At 36.8% G+C, this 17,961-nt stretch overlaps 3 protein-coding genes across 4 annotated transcripts; 1 reads left to right on the top strand and 2 right to left on the bottom strand.

Moving 5' to 3' along the window:
- Positions 1–515: 515 nt before the first annotated feature.
- On the top strand, positions 516–2,400 carry LOC137736538 (peroxygenase-like). Its single transcript, XM_068475791.1, has 6 exons — positions 516–630; positions 1,093–1,242; positions 1,365–1,450; positions 1,828–1,922; positions 2,016–2,141; positions 2,247–2,400. The coding sequence occupies exons 1-6, from the start codon at positions 516–518 to the stop codon at positions 2,398–2,400; spliced, it is 726 nt and encodes a 241-aa protein (XP_068331892.1).
- Positions 2,401–9,240: 6,840 nt separating this feature from the next.
- Positions 9,241–11,707, bottom strand: LOC137737668 (large ribosomal subunit protein uL14x/uL14z/uL14y). The gene is made up of 4 exons (XM_068477210.1): positions 11,599–11,707; positions 10,904–11,188; positions 9,602–9,643; positions 9,241–9,507 (listed from the first exon to the last, which is right to left on the bottom strand). The coding sequence occupies exons 1-4, from the start codon at positions 11,609–11,611 to the stop codon at positions 9,425–9,427; spliced, it is 423 nt and encodes a 140-aa protein (XP_068333311.1). The 5' UTR covers positions 11,612–11,707; the 3' UTR covers positions 9,241–9,424.
- A 1,597-nt stretch (positions 11,708–13,304) lies between these two features.
- LOC137737731 (uncharacterized) lies at positions 13,305–17,477 on the bottom strand. 2 transcript variants are annotated; one of them, XM_068477281.1, is made up of 3 exons: positions 17,009–17,477; positions 14,345–16,218; positions 13,305–13,803 (listed from the first exon to the last, which is right to left on the bottom strand). In XM_068477281.1, the coding sequence occupies exons 2-3, from the start codon at positions 16,076–16,078 to the stop codon at positions 13,606–13,608; spliced, it is 1,932 nt and encodes a 643-aa protein (XP_068333382.1). In that variant the 5' UTR covers positions 16,079–16,218; positions 17,009–17,477; the 3' UTR covers positions 13,305–13,605. The 2 variants fall into 2 exon arrangements, with proteins under 2 accessions (XP_068333382.1, XP_068333383.1); XM_068477282.1 differs by lacking the exon at positions 17,009–17,477 and adding an exon at positions 16,391–16,864.
- Between the last annotated feature and the right edge of the window lie 484 nt (positions 17,478–17,961).

Genomic DNA, 17,961 nt, shown 5'->3' with positions numbered 1-17,961 from the left:
TCTTCACCCGTGCCCCTTCTTATGCCAAATAATTATGGCTTTGAAAAAGCCACAAAACATGGAGCAATTTAAGCCACAAAACAAGCCACAAAACAAGGAAACATAATCCTCATCATGATGTTCCCTCATCACTATTGTTTTGTTTCCTAGCCTAATTTGACCACTATCCAACAATAATTACGTGCATGGTGTGGCCACGTGCAAGAAGGGCGTGATACAAGATTTGCATGCATTTCTCACATCGCGCCACATCTTGCTCCCCAAAATAAGGTGGTGTTTGCATTTCTTGCCACGCAGAACCTAATACTAGCTGGCTGGGGGTCTGGGAGGACGACTTTTCTTTCTTATTTTCCTTTCCTATGTTAGTTCTCTCTCTACCACCGCTCTTTATAACCAAAATATACATCAACTAGATTGTTTCCTATATTTCTGCACCACCCCCTTATTTATGCTATAGAGAGAGAGACGGAGAGACAGAGAGAGGTCAGAGAAGATCACAGAAAACCTTATCAATTATGGCTGCGAGTGCTGTGATGGAGAATGAAGCATTGGCAACAGAAGCTCCATATGCACCTGTGACTATAGAGAGGAGAGTCAGGAGTGACTTGGAAACCAAACTTCCTAAACCATGTATGTGAGACCAGTTTCAATTCATTTCTGTTACTCTCTCTCTCTCTCTCTCTCTCTCTCTCTCTCTCTCTCTCTCAATTTGACGAACGATAGAGTAATTGCACTAGAATCATTGAGAGGGGATTCAAACTTCGATGCACACTGCTCTTGACAACTTGGCCAAATTTATTTTGTGGGGTTCAAAAGCAAGACACTGCTTGTATAGTTTTGATTTTTAATTTCTACAAGATTAATTTTGAATTTCTTAATTAATAATATTACATCAAAATATAACAGGATTAATTAAGAATTTCTGCACTAAATTGAACAAGTATGTACCCAATTGAAACCCAACAACTTTTATCTAATTTCTGGAAATTGTAACATGCTCAGGTAGGTTAGAAAGAAAATAAAATGCTAATACAGCCTTTCAGGACACTAATTCATTTTTTTATTTTATCTTGGACACACCCCCAATTTCAGATATGCCCAGAGCATTGGTTGCTCCAGACACAAACCATCCAACAGGAACAGGTGGCCATCAGCACCGTAACATGAGTGTTCTTCAGCAGCATATTGCGTTTTTCGACCAGGACGACAATGGCATCGTCTATCCGTGGGAAACTTTTACCGGTAAATCTTGCTGGCTTCAACGTACCTTTACTTAATTAACTGTACATATTCAACCTCAGGCAACCTTGTAGTGGAGTTAATGTCGCTTTTCATGCGTGCTCTATTCTTTTCCCTTTAATCAGGATGTCGGGCCATAGGTTTCAACCCAATCGTCGCCGTTTTTATGGCTGTTCTCATCAATGGGGCTATGAGTTATCCCACTCTGCCTGTAAGTTGCATACTGTTCTCACACTTTTTCATAAGAGAGGGACCGTAATTATTTAAGAGCCCATTAATTAGTTACTAACAGCCAGTCTAAGAGTAAACACAACGTGATGTTGTAATATGGTGCTCAGGTACCGTCACAAAAAAAAAAGACAATTTCTCGATAGTTGGTTGAATATAGTGCTCCCACTTTTAGACCAAACACCACGTGATGTTGTAATGATGTAAAGCACTTATTAACTGCCATATCATGTGGTAGAAGTGAGCGTAACTGTGGTAGAAGTGAGCGTAAATGTGGTAGAGAAGAAAGCTAATTGAAGTGAAAAAGCGTGACTAATTAAAAGTGCATTGTATATCTTGAATTTGTAATTTTCATCACAGGGGTGGATTCCTTCTCCCTTCTTTCCCATATACATCTACAACATTCACAAGGCAAAGCATGGTAGCGATTCCGGGACATATGACACAGAAGGAAGGTAAGTAATTATAAGTTAAAATGCGACAAAGTAACCATCTTCAATATTGGCTGCTAAAGAAATCACTAGAATTTATGTGCAATCATTTTCCAGGTATAGCCCAGCCAACTTTGAGAACATGTTTAGTAAGTATGCCCATACTGTGCCTGACAGGTTCACGTTGGGAGAGCTTTGGGCCATGACCGAGGGGAACAGAGTTGCCCTTGATTTCTTTGGATGGTAAGCATTCTTGGTCCGTAGTATGCTACATTTCAAATATAATATTGATACGAGTAAGTAGTTTTTGTTCTTCACTTAGCTAACTCGTGAGCCTGATTTTGGCAGGATCCCAAGTAAGCTGGAATGGGGGCTATTGTATGTGCTTGCTAGGGACGAGGAGGGTTTGCTGTCGAAAGAAGCCGTTAGACGCTGCTTCGATGGAAGCTTGTTCGATTATTGCGCTAAGATGAATACCGCCGGTAGGGCCAAGATGGGGTAGAAGAAAATGGAAGCTGTGTACCAAAATGATGTATATGTATGCATGTAATGTATCTAGTTTACGTTTGAGATGTTGGAACTGTAATAATCGATGGATGATCCTTCACGGTTTAACAAATGATGAAATAATGATCATAATTGCAACTTTTCATTCATAGTTCTTCACTTAAAAGAAATTGAATTGGAAGCAAATGCAATAAAATTCAAGGTATTAAAAGTGAAATGCCGTAATTTTTCAAAAAATGTAGTATATTGGGTTTCGGGGTTTGAATGTCCATTTGGCACTGGGAAGTCCATTGATGCTGCTGAATTGGTCTCCTACAAAGCCTCAAATGGTGTAACATCATCGATCAGTTGCTTTGTCACAGTAGTCTTGTAATTTTGCACTCCTCCCAGTTCTTCAACACCCCTAACAACAAAAACAAGTGAAAGCAAATTAGATGCTAGACATCTATATAAAAAGATGTCCATCCCTGTAAGGGGTGACCCCAAGGCACGTATAAATACGCTTTCAGACTATTCATATATGCTATCTCTCAGACTATTCGTTCTTACATTCAGTGTACAAAGGGATATGCGAATAAGTATTGTGGATATACTAAAGTGGGGCTTACGCTTGTTGTTTCTCAAAGTTTTGCACACTCCTAAGACAAACACTAAACACTCAAAAGAACTAGATAATAACACTCAAGATTTAACTAGAGACTAATATTGCAGCTTTTAGTGTCTAGAGCTTTTGTACAACAATGGAGGAGGCTTTGAATTATGCACAAAGAGAGAGAAATTGGGTTGGTCGAAATCTGCAGAATACAGCCTTTGAACCAATTTGCAATATTAATAATAGGTCACAAATCTTTATCAAGAGTTGCAATATATTAATCATAGGATTAATCCATAAAATTGATCAAAGACTTAATTTGCATATCAGACACAACCTTCTCCACCAAGTGGTGGGATAAATAACTGCCATTTGAATTCAAATTGGCAATTATTCAAAGTTAACTAACGTTGCCACTCAGTACTACGGTCTGTTAGTATTCTTCTTCACTTAAAAGTGAGAGGTCTTAGGTCCAAATATCGTAGATAACAAATTCGATACCAAATTAGGTTGTTCATTGTGTGACTTAGCCGAATTTCCTATTTTCTTAGTATAAAAATATCAATGTATTAAAAAAAAATACTAATATCAATGTACTAAAAAAAAATACTAACGTTTCATCCATCGCTTCGAATTCTTTCTCCACCAATTCAATGGTTTTCTTTATATAGGAAAAAATCATTCCAACAGGATGTCCCTACCCAAGAAATTTGTCGCCGTCCTCTGAGAAGACACGTATTAATGTCTTGAGCAGACTAGTACCTTGACACAGAAGTCTCTATTCAAGAAACTTGTCCATCCATAATAGCCAACATTTTTTATTACAAACGATATTATTATTCTAAGTTACACTAAAAGAAAAAAAGGAGAGGTTTAAACTTAAAACGCAATGGGTTGAAGAGAGAGAGAGAGAGAGAGAGAGAGAGAGAGAGAGAGAGAGAGAGAGAGAGAGAGAGAGAGAGAGAGAGAGAGAGAGAGAGAGAACTGACCTCAGTATAAGGCTTGTCCAACCATAATACCAGGCCAACAATAACACGGTTATCTGGCTGATCTTAGAAGCTCCCTCCCTGAAGAAATCAAAATGATCTGCAGCTCTCTGCCTTTCATCTCATTGAATAGTTTGAGCGAGTTCTCTAAAGCAAGCGCATTTCCACGACTCATCCATTCCTCCAAAGAAGTCAGGTTCAACTTCTCACCCAAAAAGAAATTGCTTTACAAAATTACTACGCCTGAAAATTAGTATATGATCTCGTAGTTTTGAATCAAACATACAATGTCTTACCCAAAATTTCGTTTCTTGTAGCAAGGCATTGTCAAAAGTAGCGTATCATCAATGTCGAAAATCCATGCATCCCTCCATCTTTCGTCAAATTGCAGCTAGTGCTTGTAGGAAAATAGTTATTTATTTACTGTTTGGATTGGGCTTAGCCCATTTGAATTAGGTTTTCGTTTCTTGCTTATTGGGGACTAGGGTTAGTTTATTATAAATAGAGAGTTTTGTTATTTAGATATAATAATTTAGTTACGATGTAGCATTTTAGGGTTTTGTAGTCATTCTAGCATTCTTGTCTATTAACAATATTCTTATTATTTTGTAGTTTTGTTTGTTCCACACTCTGATATTCAACTTGGTATCAAAACAGATTCAGTTATTCGGGGTTGATCTGTTCTTGATGGTATCAACTTGTTTTTCAGTCGCTGGATATCAGTTCGGTTGTGGTTTGTTTTGTCTTTGTACCTAGATTATGTTGGATATATGTCAACAATCTGTGATAAAATTATATATGCTAATAAATAATAAATGCAAATAGGAAATTAACAGTGTATGAACAATGAAATAATATTGAACAGAAATATTAAAGATCGAGGTTTGCGTACTGCAATGTCCTTGAAACAGAAATTTCGTCCATATTCAGTGCTTGTAGTTCTACGAACGTCTGCTTCACCAGGATTCAACGATCAAGTCAGAATTCCAACACGACAAAACTTGGCTTCTGGCGAATTTCTATGTGGTTCTCTTAGTAAGGATGTTTTGGATTATAGAAGAAGAATTGTATTTTCTGTGTTCTAAATGCCATGCAGATGGATGTATATATAATATGATTATGCCTGTTCGCAACAGGTATGAGGAAGGAATGCATCTGTTGGGAGACATCTTCTCAGAGGAGTGTTTTCTTTCTGCGTTTTTTCACACTTCAAACTTCATCTGAAAAGATGAGTCTATTGGCAAAAATAATTAATTAATTAATTAAAAGTAATTACTTAAATCCGAAAATAATTAATTAATTTAATTATTAGAGCCCAAGGGCATCTTTTGATAATTGATTATATATTAATTATCAATTAATTAGTACATCCTAAAGTCCAACCCCAAGGGTGAGCCCAATTTTAGTCTCCAAAGCCTATCACTTCAATTGCTTTTTATAAGGGACAAAGCCTTATAAAATGAGGAAATCCTTTGGGAATGGCCAATGTGGGACAAAGAAATTTCTACTCAAAATTTCCAACATATTAAGGTTTTGTTGTTGAAAAAAAAAAGAAAAAACACAAAAATTGAACTCATTGTTGCGCCAAGCCATCGGAGCCTTAATCCGTTGTTTACTGCTGTATGATCCCATGGTTTAGAACTGCTGCTGCCTTGAATCTATGCATTAGTGTCCACCCCCATAGTTCAAGAACATTAAGGGCTCATTTGCCACATCACTTGCAATCCAAGTTGTATGCAGCAAGGGTTTAGGTGCAATTTGGGATTGAGGTGATTAAAAAAAAAGCTGGGATGAAAAAAGCTGGTAGGGGTTTTGGTGTTTGGTAAACATCCCAAAACAGCTTTATTTCAAAGTTTCACATGAAAAAAAAAAGCCAAAAAGTGGAAGCTGCATTTTGCAGCTTCAAGAAGCCGCTTATTATCCAAAACACCGAGCTACAGTACCAAGTTAATGAATTTTTTTTCAATTTTCCAATACTGCTGCCCCTCCTTTCTCCTTCTCCTGATTCCTACACTTTGCACTCTCTCTTTCTCTCTCACAAAACACTCTGCACGCCTCTCTTCCCTCCTGCCGCTGCACCTCTTCCTCCTCCTCATTTTCCTTTCTCTCCGTCTATCTCAGCGCCACACCGTCGTCGCCTTCCAGGTACCAGGTACCCGATTAGCTTTCAATTTTTGCTATAATTAATTAATTTAATTTTTAGGTTAGGGTTTGGCTGCTCTCTGATGATGAACCCATTTTTTTGGGGTTTTCTAAAACAGGGTTTTGTGTGGCACCCAACGAACAAGCTCGATCTCATTGATTAGGTAAACATAACTCTCTCTCTCTCTCTCTCTCTCTCTCTCTCTCTCTCTCTTCCATCGTTGTGGGAATTTCAGTTTTGGTGTTTGAATTAATGTTCTAATTTTTCAGTTTTGGGGTTTGAATTAATTCTCTAAATTTTAGTTTTGGGGTTTGAATTAAGGTTATTATCATGAGATCCATGAAGCAATTTCAGTTCTTAAGGTTTGATTGGCAACGATGGTGTTGCTCTATTTGTTATCATGAGATCCTTCAATCGCTTTTTCAGTTTTCATTGGTATATGTCAAAAGTTGTGCCCGTGAGGTGTTTGATGAAATGCCTAACTCGCTGGTTTTTTGTATGGATTTGAAATGCGCATATGATTGATTTTTCTTTGGTTTTTTGAAAGCAAATTCGTTCAATTTGGTTGATTTGGATGCGTGCAGACCTAAGGCCGAAGAATCCCTAGAAGGGTGCAGGAAAGAATGAAAGAAAGAATGCGACGAAGAATGCAGGAATAAGTGGAGGAAAGAATGTAGGAAAAAAAGCGGGAACGTCGAAAACAAAAGAAGTGAAGAAGAAGAGGAAATTGGAAGAATCATCGTCGCGAAAGCAAGGAGAAAGATGAGGACAACCAAGATGAGGATGGTAGTGGTGATGAATGAGTAAGCAGGCAAAGAATACACATATTTTGCTAGTTTTCGTGTTATTTGTTTTCTTCTTTGTTTGCTTCTCCATCAAAATCTATTACTGCCCATGTTATTTTCGAACAATCAGGAATTTGGTTATCCTTCAGAATCTTCATATTTTTACTCTTCGAATGCGAATTAAGATGAAAATTGCTTCTGTGAAAGCTACTTGGCAAAGAAAAAGCCATCACTGTCTTCACAGCCTCCAGTTCTTGCATTGTATAAGTAACTTTGTGGTAGTATTTTAGAAAACCTTGACGTACGAACCAAAGATGAACTGGTGCGAGATTTTGCATTGTCCATTTAGAAAGATGAACGAACAAATGAGTAAAGAATGCGAGGGATTGTATCCGACGTTAGTGATTATTTACAATTTTTCATATCCATTGCATGAGTGATGATACAAACGGTTTCACTTGAGTTAACAAATCCGTTTACACCGAAAATGTGTTCATTTAACAAATAAGGGTAAGGTATATTGGTGTTCATTGGCAATTTCAATTCTTAGGGTTTGATTGGCAACGATAGTAGTGATGATGTTGATGAAGAATACTAAAATTATCAAGTTGAAGGATCACATGAGATAGAGGCATTAAGAAATAGAATAACGGCAAGTTTGATGAATGCATCTAATTAGACTACCTTCAAGTACATTAACAATATTGTACTAATGAATCCTAGCTATTCAGTCTTAAATATTTCAATTGAAGTAGTTTATCATACTAATTAATATTTAAGATAAAGTTTATAAATATTTTTCTTTTAAAAATAAAGTATATTTAGTAATTCACCTTTATTTGTTAAGAAAATTAAATTAATAGCACATCTAGTATTATACCCTTTTTGGTCATTTCACACATTCACAGCTGTTTTACATAAAAGTTTACCAAACATTTTCATACTGCTTTTTTTTTTCCAAAAGCACTTTTACAAAAAAATTTACCAAACATTCTGCTGCTTTATTTGACAGCCGTTTATTCTCATAGCACAGCAGAAACAGTTTTTTTCAAAGCACATCAATACTAAATCAGCCCTTACTGTGTGAGAATGTGGAATTGTCTGACATCGATCTCACCTACAGCGGAAACAAAGGCCTCTTACCTCAATGTTCTAACGTGAAGCCCACCATTACTCGCGTGCCTAATGCTCTTCCGTGTGCTACCTCTTCTTGATCAAACAAGTAGAAAATTCTTTTATTCCTGTATGATCATGTACTAAATGTATGGATAATTTTTCTTTTTTTCTTCGGTCAAATACCTGCATTTGTTATGAAAAAAGAAAAATACTAATATATTGTCCTGAGATTGCATCAACTTCTACTCCATATACTTTTCTTGGCATCCAAGCCACTATGATGACTTCAATAGGAAACTAATGAAAAAAGCTTAAAACTTTGAATTTTAATGATAAAGACAAAATAAAAGGTAAAGTGAATAGTACCATAATTGACTTTTTAGTGTAAAAATATAATTTTTCGTTAAAGTAAACAACACCGTGGGTTTTTCGTTAAAACTCCGTTGATTAAATCGTTTTTGTTAGAGCGCTTAACCAAAAATATTTCCAAATATCTGAAATTAGGCTAACTTTTCCCCTCACTGTCTAACCGTACAAACTAAAAATTTCTACTCCATAATAATCCATGTTTTGCAGTCCTACTTGGAGGAGCTAATATCGCCTTAAAAAGTTCTTTAATATGTATTATAAATTTTCATGTGCTATTTCTTTTATTTCAATAATTATTAAGTTATATATTCGCTTGGACTTAAATGATTTTACGAAATTATTAACATTTAGCAAGGTTATTATTTTAATACACTAGCCTGAGGTTGAGACTCAAATTTAGAATGCTGCTAAACTCATCCCTCAATCCTCTTTTCCCACTTACTTTTTAATAAAAAAAATCAATGGCTGTTTAGATCTTGTATAGAGTGACTTTTAAGCCCCATACAAAAATTAAAAAAATTATTATTATCACTCCAAAAATCTTATTTGACATTCAAAACTTTCTATAGTTAGAAATAAAAATACATTTGTAAAAAATGTAAAATGAATTTTTTAAAATGCTAATAACAGTTCCCAAAATAAATACTAATAATACAGCCAATATAATAAATAAACGAGGTCCTGGAATCAATTTTTACCATTGTAAAACTTCGCTCACCCCTTTCTCATAAGCATAAATAATCATTTATTTAAAAAACAAAAAGGAGGAATTTAGTTGTAAGAACATAATTCACACTTGAATTTGAACGAAAAATGGAATTTGGAAGAACACAATCCAATTTCTAAACTCCGAAAATTAAGCATAATAGTAATATCTAGAACAAAACAACATCCATTTAAGTTTGCACAACACTTCGACAAGATGAAACAAAATTTAGTCAAATTTCAGGAAAAACCTGCCTTCTAATAACAAAAACAACCACAACTCATCATATATCTGTCCTATTCAAAAGCCCAGAGAGTAACATTCAGACGATGGCATTAGCAGCACTTGCAATCCTAGGCCAGAGATCAGCACACTCCTTTCCGATCGGACCCGTAATAGCAGACCCTAAACAAACACAAAGAGCAATCAATAAGAAAAGGCGACTAAATTAACCTATCTAAGGGTTACAAACTTTATAACTTTATGATTTGGGATGTACCTTTCATTTCTCCCTTCGGATTCACAATAACACCAGCATTATCTGCAGATAAAGCAAACAGTTTCAGTAAGACACCGTGGTAGACAATGAAATGCACACGAGAGTGTTTTATAAACATTATCAGCAGTTAAAAAAACTACAAAGAAGCTAACTAAATGTGCATTCACATGAACAGATATGTAGGGACCAGATGTAACAGATGTGAGCATGTAAAGCAAGGTACACCTGTAACGATGGGCACTTTCAATTTTCCAGACGTGTAACAGCATCAACTACCAAATAAAGAGGATACTTGACTTCTGTCTGGTTATCTAATAGCTATGATTAAAAGCTATTGGGACTCACCAACAAACAATTCCATGCACACAATATGTATGATAACCATACTACACTATTACCGGTCAAGTTCTACAAACATTAATCAATTTCAATGGCAAAATTAGGGACCAGATGTAACAGATGTGAACATGTAAAGCAAGGTAGAGCTGTAATGCTGAGCACTTCCAATTTTCCAAACGTGTAACAGTATCAGCCACCATTTAAAGAGGATACTTGACTTCTGTCTGGTTATCTAATATTTTAAAACATTAATGGAACTAAACAAACATTCCCACGCACAATACAAGATGTAGGACAATAATACTACGCTATACTTAATCAAATTATGTGGTGCCAAAATGGAGCAAATGTGAGCATAAATGCAAGCACGCCTGCATCAATGGGCACTATTACTTTTCCAGAAGTGTAACAGCATCAATCACCACATAAATAGGACACTTGACTTATGTCTGGTCATCCTAAATATGCATTTCAACTTGATAAGTGATCACAAATGTACAATGGGGCAACATCAAGGGTAGAATAAATGTCTAATATAAAAAACATGTATCGAATGGCGAAAGACAAGATTCCATACAGAAGAGAATCCACTCAAAAAATATTGGACAGACAATAATCATCGATGTAGCTGGTATTAGGAAGCATCAAATCATCTTCACACAGAACTCCACCGGAGTTACAGTTTCTGATTCCGTATTAGTCATCAAAATTAAAATTAGTTATAACGAATTCAGACAACACTTAATGATAATAACTACCAAACAAAGAGCTCTAAAATGCAGTAAAATCCAAAGAATAATCACCAGCAACACAATGTCAAGACCCACTGTTATGATCGGATAAAGAAACATAGTATGCATCCCAAGTAAATTTTTCTATCACTTGATCCAACAACAGAACAAACCAGCAAGAAAAATAAAATCAGAAACATTATGAGAAATTACTGAAGAAAATAATATTCACCTTCAAAGTACATGAAAACACCATCCTTTCGGCGCCATGGCTTGCGCTGCCTCACGATGACAGCAGGCAGGACCTTCTTCCTGAGGTCAGGCTTTCCCTTCTTGACAGTGGCCATGACCATGTCACCAACGCAAGCAGATGGCAACCTGTTCAAACGACCCTTGATCCCCTTCACGGAAATGATGTAAAGATTCTTAGCTCCGGTGTTATCGGCACAGTTCACAGTGGCTGCCACTGGAAGACCCAGTGACATCCTAAACTTGTTTCCAGCGGACCCTCCACGCCCTAACCAAAAATATCAACATCAGAACCATATCATATTAAATAATCAAATACCCACATTTTCTATCTTCTATTCATATGTTTCGCCACACAGGAAAATATAAAATTTCACTTAGAGCAATCTTACCCATAATCAGTCCAAACTGGGATTTTGTAACATTTTAATGACCAATCCGATGCATATCAACGGAAATCAACATCGAAAATGTTCAATCGAAGTAATAAACATTTCATTTTTCCTAGGATAGCTCAAGAATCAGCAACTACGAAGTTAAAATTGATTAATGGCAAACAAAAACAAATACAAATCGTTGAATTGAATGCATCGACTAGATTTTCCTAGGAACCAAACAGAAAATTAAGCAAAGAGAGATTATCAAAAAGTGGAAGAGAGAAGGCGGCGAAGAACTAACCTCGCTTCGACATCTTGGCTGCTGCGGAAACGGGACTGAGAGAGCGATTAGGGTTTAGGAGATGTATATATAGAGAGAGAGCGGCGTAGGGTTGTCTGCCGGGTAACACTGTGTCAGATTACCATTCGGTCCATACTCTTTTGTTAAAATACCAGATATGCCGTGGGCCTCTTGAACATTGTCGTGGCCTCTCTTAGAAATGGGCTTTTGGGAAGGTCTTATTTCTCCTCCTCCTCCCTGTTCTGCAGAGGACATCGCGCGCGTGTGTGGCGGGGGGACCCAACGTTTCATTTTAGTTTATTGTAAAGTTAAGCTTAATCCTCTTTTTTTTCGTATAAAAAAATATCATTTCTTCAAAACAGTGAATGGTCCAACCAAAAAAAGAACAACGAATCTCTTTATGATAAAGAGATTCATTTTGCAAGTTCGTTATTACGGGTAGTTCCTACAAAGGATCGGACTAATGACGTATACAATACTTGAATTCTCGATGTAGATGCTACATAGTTGGTTCTCATCCTTCAGAGACTACGAGTGTAATAGGAGCATCCGTCGACAAAAGGATCATCCTGAGATGATCTAACTGTTAAGAAAACTTGTATCTGCTAATAGCTTTGCATAACTACCAAGCATGGTGAAATAGACCTTATATACACATCCCAATCTTTCCCTATTTAGAGCATTTCCATCGGTTGGACTCAGATCTCTGAGGTTGCTTTTTCCAAAGGAAATGTAGTTAGCCCCTTATATTTTACTCTATTTTTTTTTGAAGGACATTGGGAAAAAAGAACCACTTTTGATTGTCTTTGAAAAAGAACTACTTTTACTTTGTTTCAAAAATTGGAAACAAAACAAAGTGAAGCAGTACTTGGAGTTCTATGAATGCACCACCGCTATGGCTCCGAAAACCCTGAAAATATTTTCAAGGGCTGCAACCTTCCCTTATTCCAATACATCTGTTTGGTAAACATAAAATTCATGAACAATGTTGAATCAATGGATTGAAGCATCTGATGATCATCAGCTGGCAGCCGATCTAAAACACATCAAGAGAAGTGTCACCAAACACTGTAAGTGATTATGTTCAATGACAATCTATCATGCCTGTTTCTGATTTCTCACTAGTACTGCAGAAAAATGAATTTTCTCAGCAATAATATTACAATACCGTAGAGGAAAAAATGTCTCACGGAAATTTCTAGTCATTAAATATAAACCATAATCTAAACGCATATGATAGATTAATAACCACGCTACTAAACTCGTAGCATGATCAACAATCCAGACATCACAGCAATCCAGAATTCTTGACCTGCTTCTATGTATAACACTACAAACCAAATCACCATTAGCGGCCTGGTCCATGGTTAGAGCTAATCGGCGTGTTTTTCGCTTTTAACTAGTGATTTTGAAGAGGGCTATGAGATTTTTTTGTTTCAATCTCTATCACTTTCTACATTTAAAGTGAGACAACTAGTTTTGAGTATATGATGCATACCTAGTGGGTGAAAAACTGTTTTACACGAGAATCTGATACGTCAAATGCAAGCTCTTTAACTAAAACATGTCCTGATGAAAACAAGCACCAGAAGGAAGAAAGATGAAAGAAACTTACTTTGTGAGCACCAGAATGATGCATTCCATGTAAGAAGATGGTCTTGAACGAACTGTGGTGACCGGAGCAAGGATGTTAAGACCAAAGTTATATGGAAAATGAAAATTCAAAATTAAATCCCAGTTGAGATTGGCTTCAAGATGACTTGCCATCACTTCAATTAATATCACAACCTCGTACATTCAATAAAAAGGAGCAGATTACAAGGGTTTGTGGCCTAAGAACCAAGGACTAAATCCCAACCAATGCCAACTAACCTAGAATCAGAAAACTGTCTGATATCACTATATCACGCTAACTGAAAACCATAAAACTTAATAGATATCATCTCAATCCTAAATACATCTGTATTGTAAATTACCGACTGCTGTGTAAAGTAAAAGTTATAAAAACTACATAATTTTCAAACCCTGGACTTTGGTAGTTAAAACGCCTGTACATTTGGGTCGGAGGGCTGGACTCTGTGCATGGATAATCGCTACTGCAATTGCGAAAGACTGCAGAGTTGACAGAGATGGTTGAAAATGAACAAAATACAAACCATCATGGACATTCAACATCCTCCATGCAGAAGGACCATGCTCTGAACCCTGAAGAATTGAAATGAAAGATAAGCATCTTAATGCATAATTCAGATTATTACATAGTTGCTCAAAAGTTAAAAGTAGGACAGAAATAGCATGAATAGATGTTGGTATGTGACAAGTTCGGGAAATCTTTTCACCATCAGCTAACATGGTGTGGCTTCGAAGAGATCATAGATAGCAATGGCATAGCATCACACGGAAATAGTAAATACCAAGTTTCAGTTCCCATCATGTAATTCATAAAAGCATTTCATTCTTCTTTTTCAAGTCAAAATACAATATCGCAGGATCTATCTTATGCTCAAAACAATATCATTTTCTCAAATTGCATAACCTTTTCAAATTATTAGGTCTATCATGAGAAACTGAAAGACAACTAGAACCAGAAAAGTAACTTATCAGATTAAACACCAGATTCACAAAAATTATCAACTTATATGGATGAATGGAATTTTAATACTAGCTCAATAAATTATCTATCTCACATTGTAATAAACAAAAAGGGGGGAATAAGGGAAAGTGAGGAGATAGGAGATTGGCGTACCATTCTGTTTAATTCAAACGACTTGCACTCCTCCGGAATGTCAGATTGAGGCAAAATGTCTTTTTTGCTTGATTTGGTTTTGAGTACTGTGAGCGGGCACCCCAGATCCCAACCTCCACAGTCACACTGTCCACCAGATCTCCATCTTTCAGTAAGACTTGAAGGACCACCATTTCTGGTCCTTGGCCCACCGTGAATTCCTGCTGGGACTAGGACATCCATACTGGTAGAGAAATCACTATTATTTCGACAACATTTGATAGGTGCTGAAGCCTCCACAGAGTTACTGATTTTCTTATTCCCAACTTTCTTCAGAAATTTCAAACCCCAACCTCCAGCTTCCTCCTTTCGATCATCAGGGAGATGGTCTTTCACAACAATGGAAGCCAATTCGAGATTTGGGGGGAGATGATCTTCTAACAAGTTGGGCACACCTAGAGCATCATGATTGTTGCCTGTATCAAGGCATGGCTCCTGAGAAGGATTTTCAACCATGGAGCACGGTCCACTCAATTTGGAGATGGTTCTTTGTTTGGATGAGTGAGTTGTCCTGAACGCCTCAACCACCTTTTTCGATAACCCCTTGCTCTTCCTGAGGTTATGGCTAGAAGCTTGTATCTCAATACCACCACCAAACAAAACAAATTCAGTCTCCATGATCTTTGAATTGCTTGGGCAGAGGGAGACCAAATTATTGACTTTCATCTTACCAACAAGTTGCGACTCAGTATCACGAATCTCATGGTCCTTTTGCCCACCCTTTCCTGAATGAAACAAATATATATAGTCCAGAGTCTTATCCTCTTCGGACTCGACTTTCCACAAGTTGGCTACATAGACCTCCCCTTGTTCATCTGTGGAGAAAACAAAATGAGGATTCCCTCCCTTCCAAGTGCATTGAAGCATTCCCTGAGAGACAGTGGCGAAAGCAGAAGCAGAAGATTGATCAGATGACGCTGAGTTTGTGCTGCAGATAGAAGCAAGTCTTTTGTGGCCGGCATCAAATTCATTTTTATGGCTTCCCTTAATTGGTTTTTCCTTTTCTAGCATCGGTGATGAAGAGAAACTAAATCCACCAGGTGAGTCTGTGTAATCATAGCATATCGAGCCTTTGTCATTATTGCAGTCTATTCTTCTCAAGTCTGCATTGCCACCTAAGGGCCCAAATTGGTGAAACAAAGGGCTCTTTAATATGTTTGTCATACTCTTGCTCCCCATAACTCTACCTACAATCCACTGTCCAGAAGGGCTTATTACTACACTCCCACCTCCAGCTTCCAATGGACATTCAATCACGAATCTAGCAGAGCTACATGTATCTCCACTTCTAATTTCAGCAACATTCAAGCGCTCGTGCAAAGCACTGATCTTTGAAGAGGTCGATTTCACAGCTGAATTACATCGAGCTACTTTGAATGCACTAATATGAATCAATTCCATGCATTTACGACGAAATTTTTCATCTAAGCTCAGTATATGCCTTGGAATCCTACAGTCAAAGCTAATAACACTTTGAAACAAGGAACCTTTTATGCAACATTTACTAATTTGCGAACGCTTAACATTTGAAATTAGTGCATGCTGTGGATTTGCCCATGTGATCAACCTTTTCAATTTTGAGCCAGTCGAATTTAAAGTACCTTCTCCTGATGATTCCCGCTCCTCGCTCACTGTATGCAATGAATCCTCTTGTCCCGCGTGGTATTTCTGAGCATCTACAAATTTATCATCCATCTGCCGACCCCAATCAAATAGCACACATCAATGGCAGATAAACCTTTCTCTATGTTCTGCCCCGAACTGTATTACATAGGTTGGTTGGTGGACCGCACTATATAACAGCTCTCGGTCCAAGTCTTATCTTACAAGAAAACCTGAACACAAACACAAGCGGTAAGCATAAGCTATCAATTTGCAAAAGTAAGAAGAAATCACTTGGAAATTCGGAAGATTTTCAAAAGCCAATATATCTGCATATCAAGCAAATTACCATCAACTCAGAAACTTTGGAAATAAATCCAGAAATTGAACGAAGTTGCCAAATACCATGCTTGGGATGGGATATTGTTTTCATAATCTGAAGTTTGAAGCATAAGGCTCCAGCACAATCTTAGAAAATAAGCTTGGAGATTTTTATTTATTTATTTGTTATGCAATCAACACCAAATGCAAATATCTTCAAAAGTTTTAAACTTTCTCCCTAATCCAAAGCAGTAAAAAAGCAAGAAACACCTCATATGGAAATACAAAAAGCAAAAATTACCACCTACTTAATCTCACCAACCCAAACAATTTACCTTCTAATTCAGTCAAAACAAAAATACTTAACTCCTGATTTGCAGCTGTTCATAGTTTAATTTCTTTTTATCTCTGCCCAGAACAGTACACTTTCTCTAAGAACTGAGGAGGAAGAAGACAGAAGACTAAAGAAAGATTCAATCTTTACACATCTTACCTCCATACAAACAAAACCCAGAAAGGAAATTAAAAATAATATTACAAAAATCACAATTAAAGCCTCAAAAGTTGCCTATTATTAAAATAAAAAAGTCACAAAGTGGCCATACAACATAATTGACCGACTCCTGACACCTCCAAGAAAAAGTTCAACCCATTGATAAAATATACAATAAAAAAACTACAAGACCAATTTTTTTCTCTTACCTGATGAATTGGATCCGAGGAGAACCGAGCAGCACAGAAATCAAATGCGTACAGATTAGCGAACACCCAAAAGGACTGATAAAAAGAGCAGCTTTTTTGCAACACATAAGTAACTAGTGGCGATAGCGTCTTTCTCTCCAACTAGCTGCGTTCCCGGTTTCGGGTCTAAAAGGTGAAAGGATAACCAACTAAGCACATGGAAAAGCAGAGACAAGCAAGAGCCACCACCACCGCCACTAATGCTCTCACGCGTCTCACACGTCTCACACGTCTCACACAACACTAGGTTCCGAATCCTCTTCTTTTTTTTTTTAAACAAAAATGGCCCGAGTGTTTTAGGCAACCATTGAAGAAAGAAAGAAGGAAATGGTGGGCGTGGGTGGAAAAAAACTGAAACTTTTTCTATGTTTTCGTTTTGGGGTATGAAAATAAAATTACAACTGAAATGGGTTTCATGTGTAAGCCACGTTATCTGGGTTGAATTTTGGTACTTTGTTTGAGTTCTTCCCCAAAGTCCCGGGTTTTCAACTAGGTGGGAGGACCCACTCCATATTCTTGCATTTTCTAGGCCACTATGTTGACAAAAATAGATCCTAGTGAAGGGATTTGTATGTGGGAAAATGATGGATATAATCTATTTTAGAATTTAAGGTTTTATAAAAGAATTTCTTTTAATGAGGGGCTATTTACTAAATTAAATTAAATTTCATCAGTTATAAATCATTGGATTAAGTTCTCTTATTTACAATCTGTTGGATTAGATTCTCTTATCTCAATCTTATCCGTTGGTATGTTCCTTTGAAATCAGATAAGATAAGATTTCATCTCATAATTAAATTGTAATGCCCTTGCAATTTAAGTATATTGTTTGTTTATATTTTCGATTCAGGTCTCTAAACTAAGATGCGTTTGTTACACCGGACTATCTTAGACTAAACTAACTTCAGAGACTA

This window comes from Pyrus communis, chromosome 6 (genome assembly GCF_963583255.1).
Source record: "Pyrus communis chromosome 6, drPyrComm1.1, whole genome shotgun sequence".
NCBI classification, from domain to species: Eukaryota; Viridiplantae; Streptophyta; class Magnoliopsida; order Rosales; family Rosaceae; genus Pyrus; species Pyrus communis.
The sequence above is the reverse complement of the archived record's forward strand: the minus strand, read 5'-3'. Positions and strand labels throughout refer to the sequence as shown.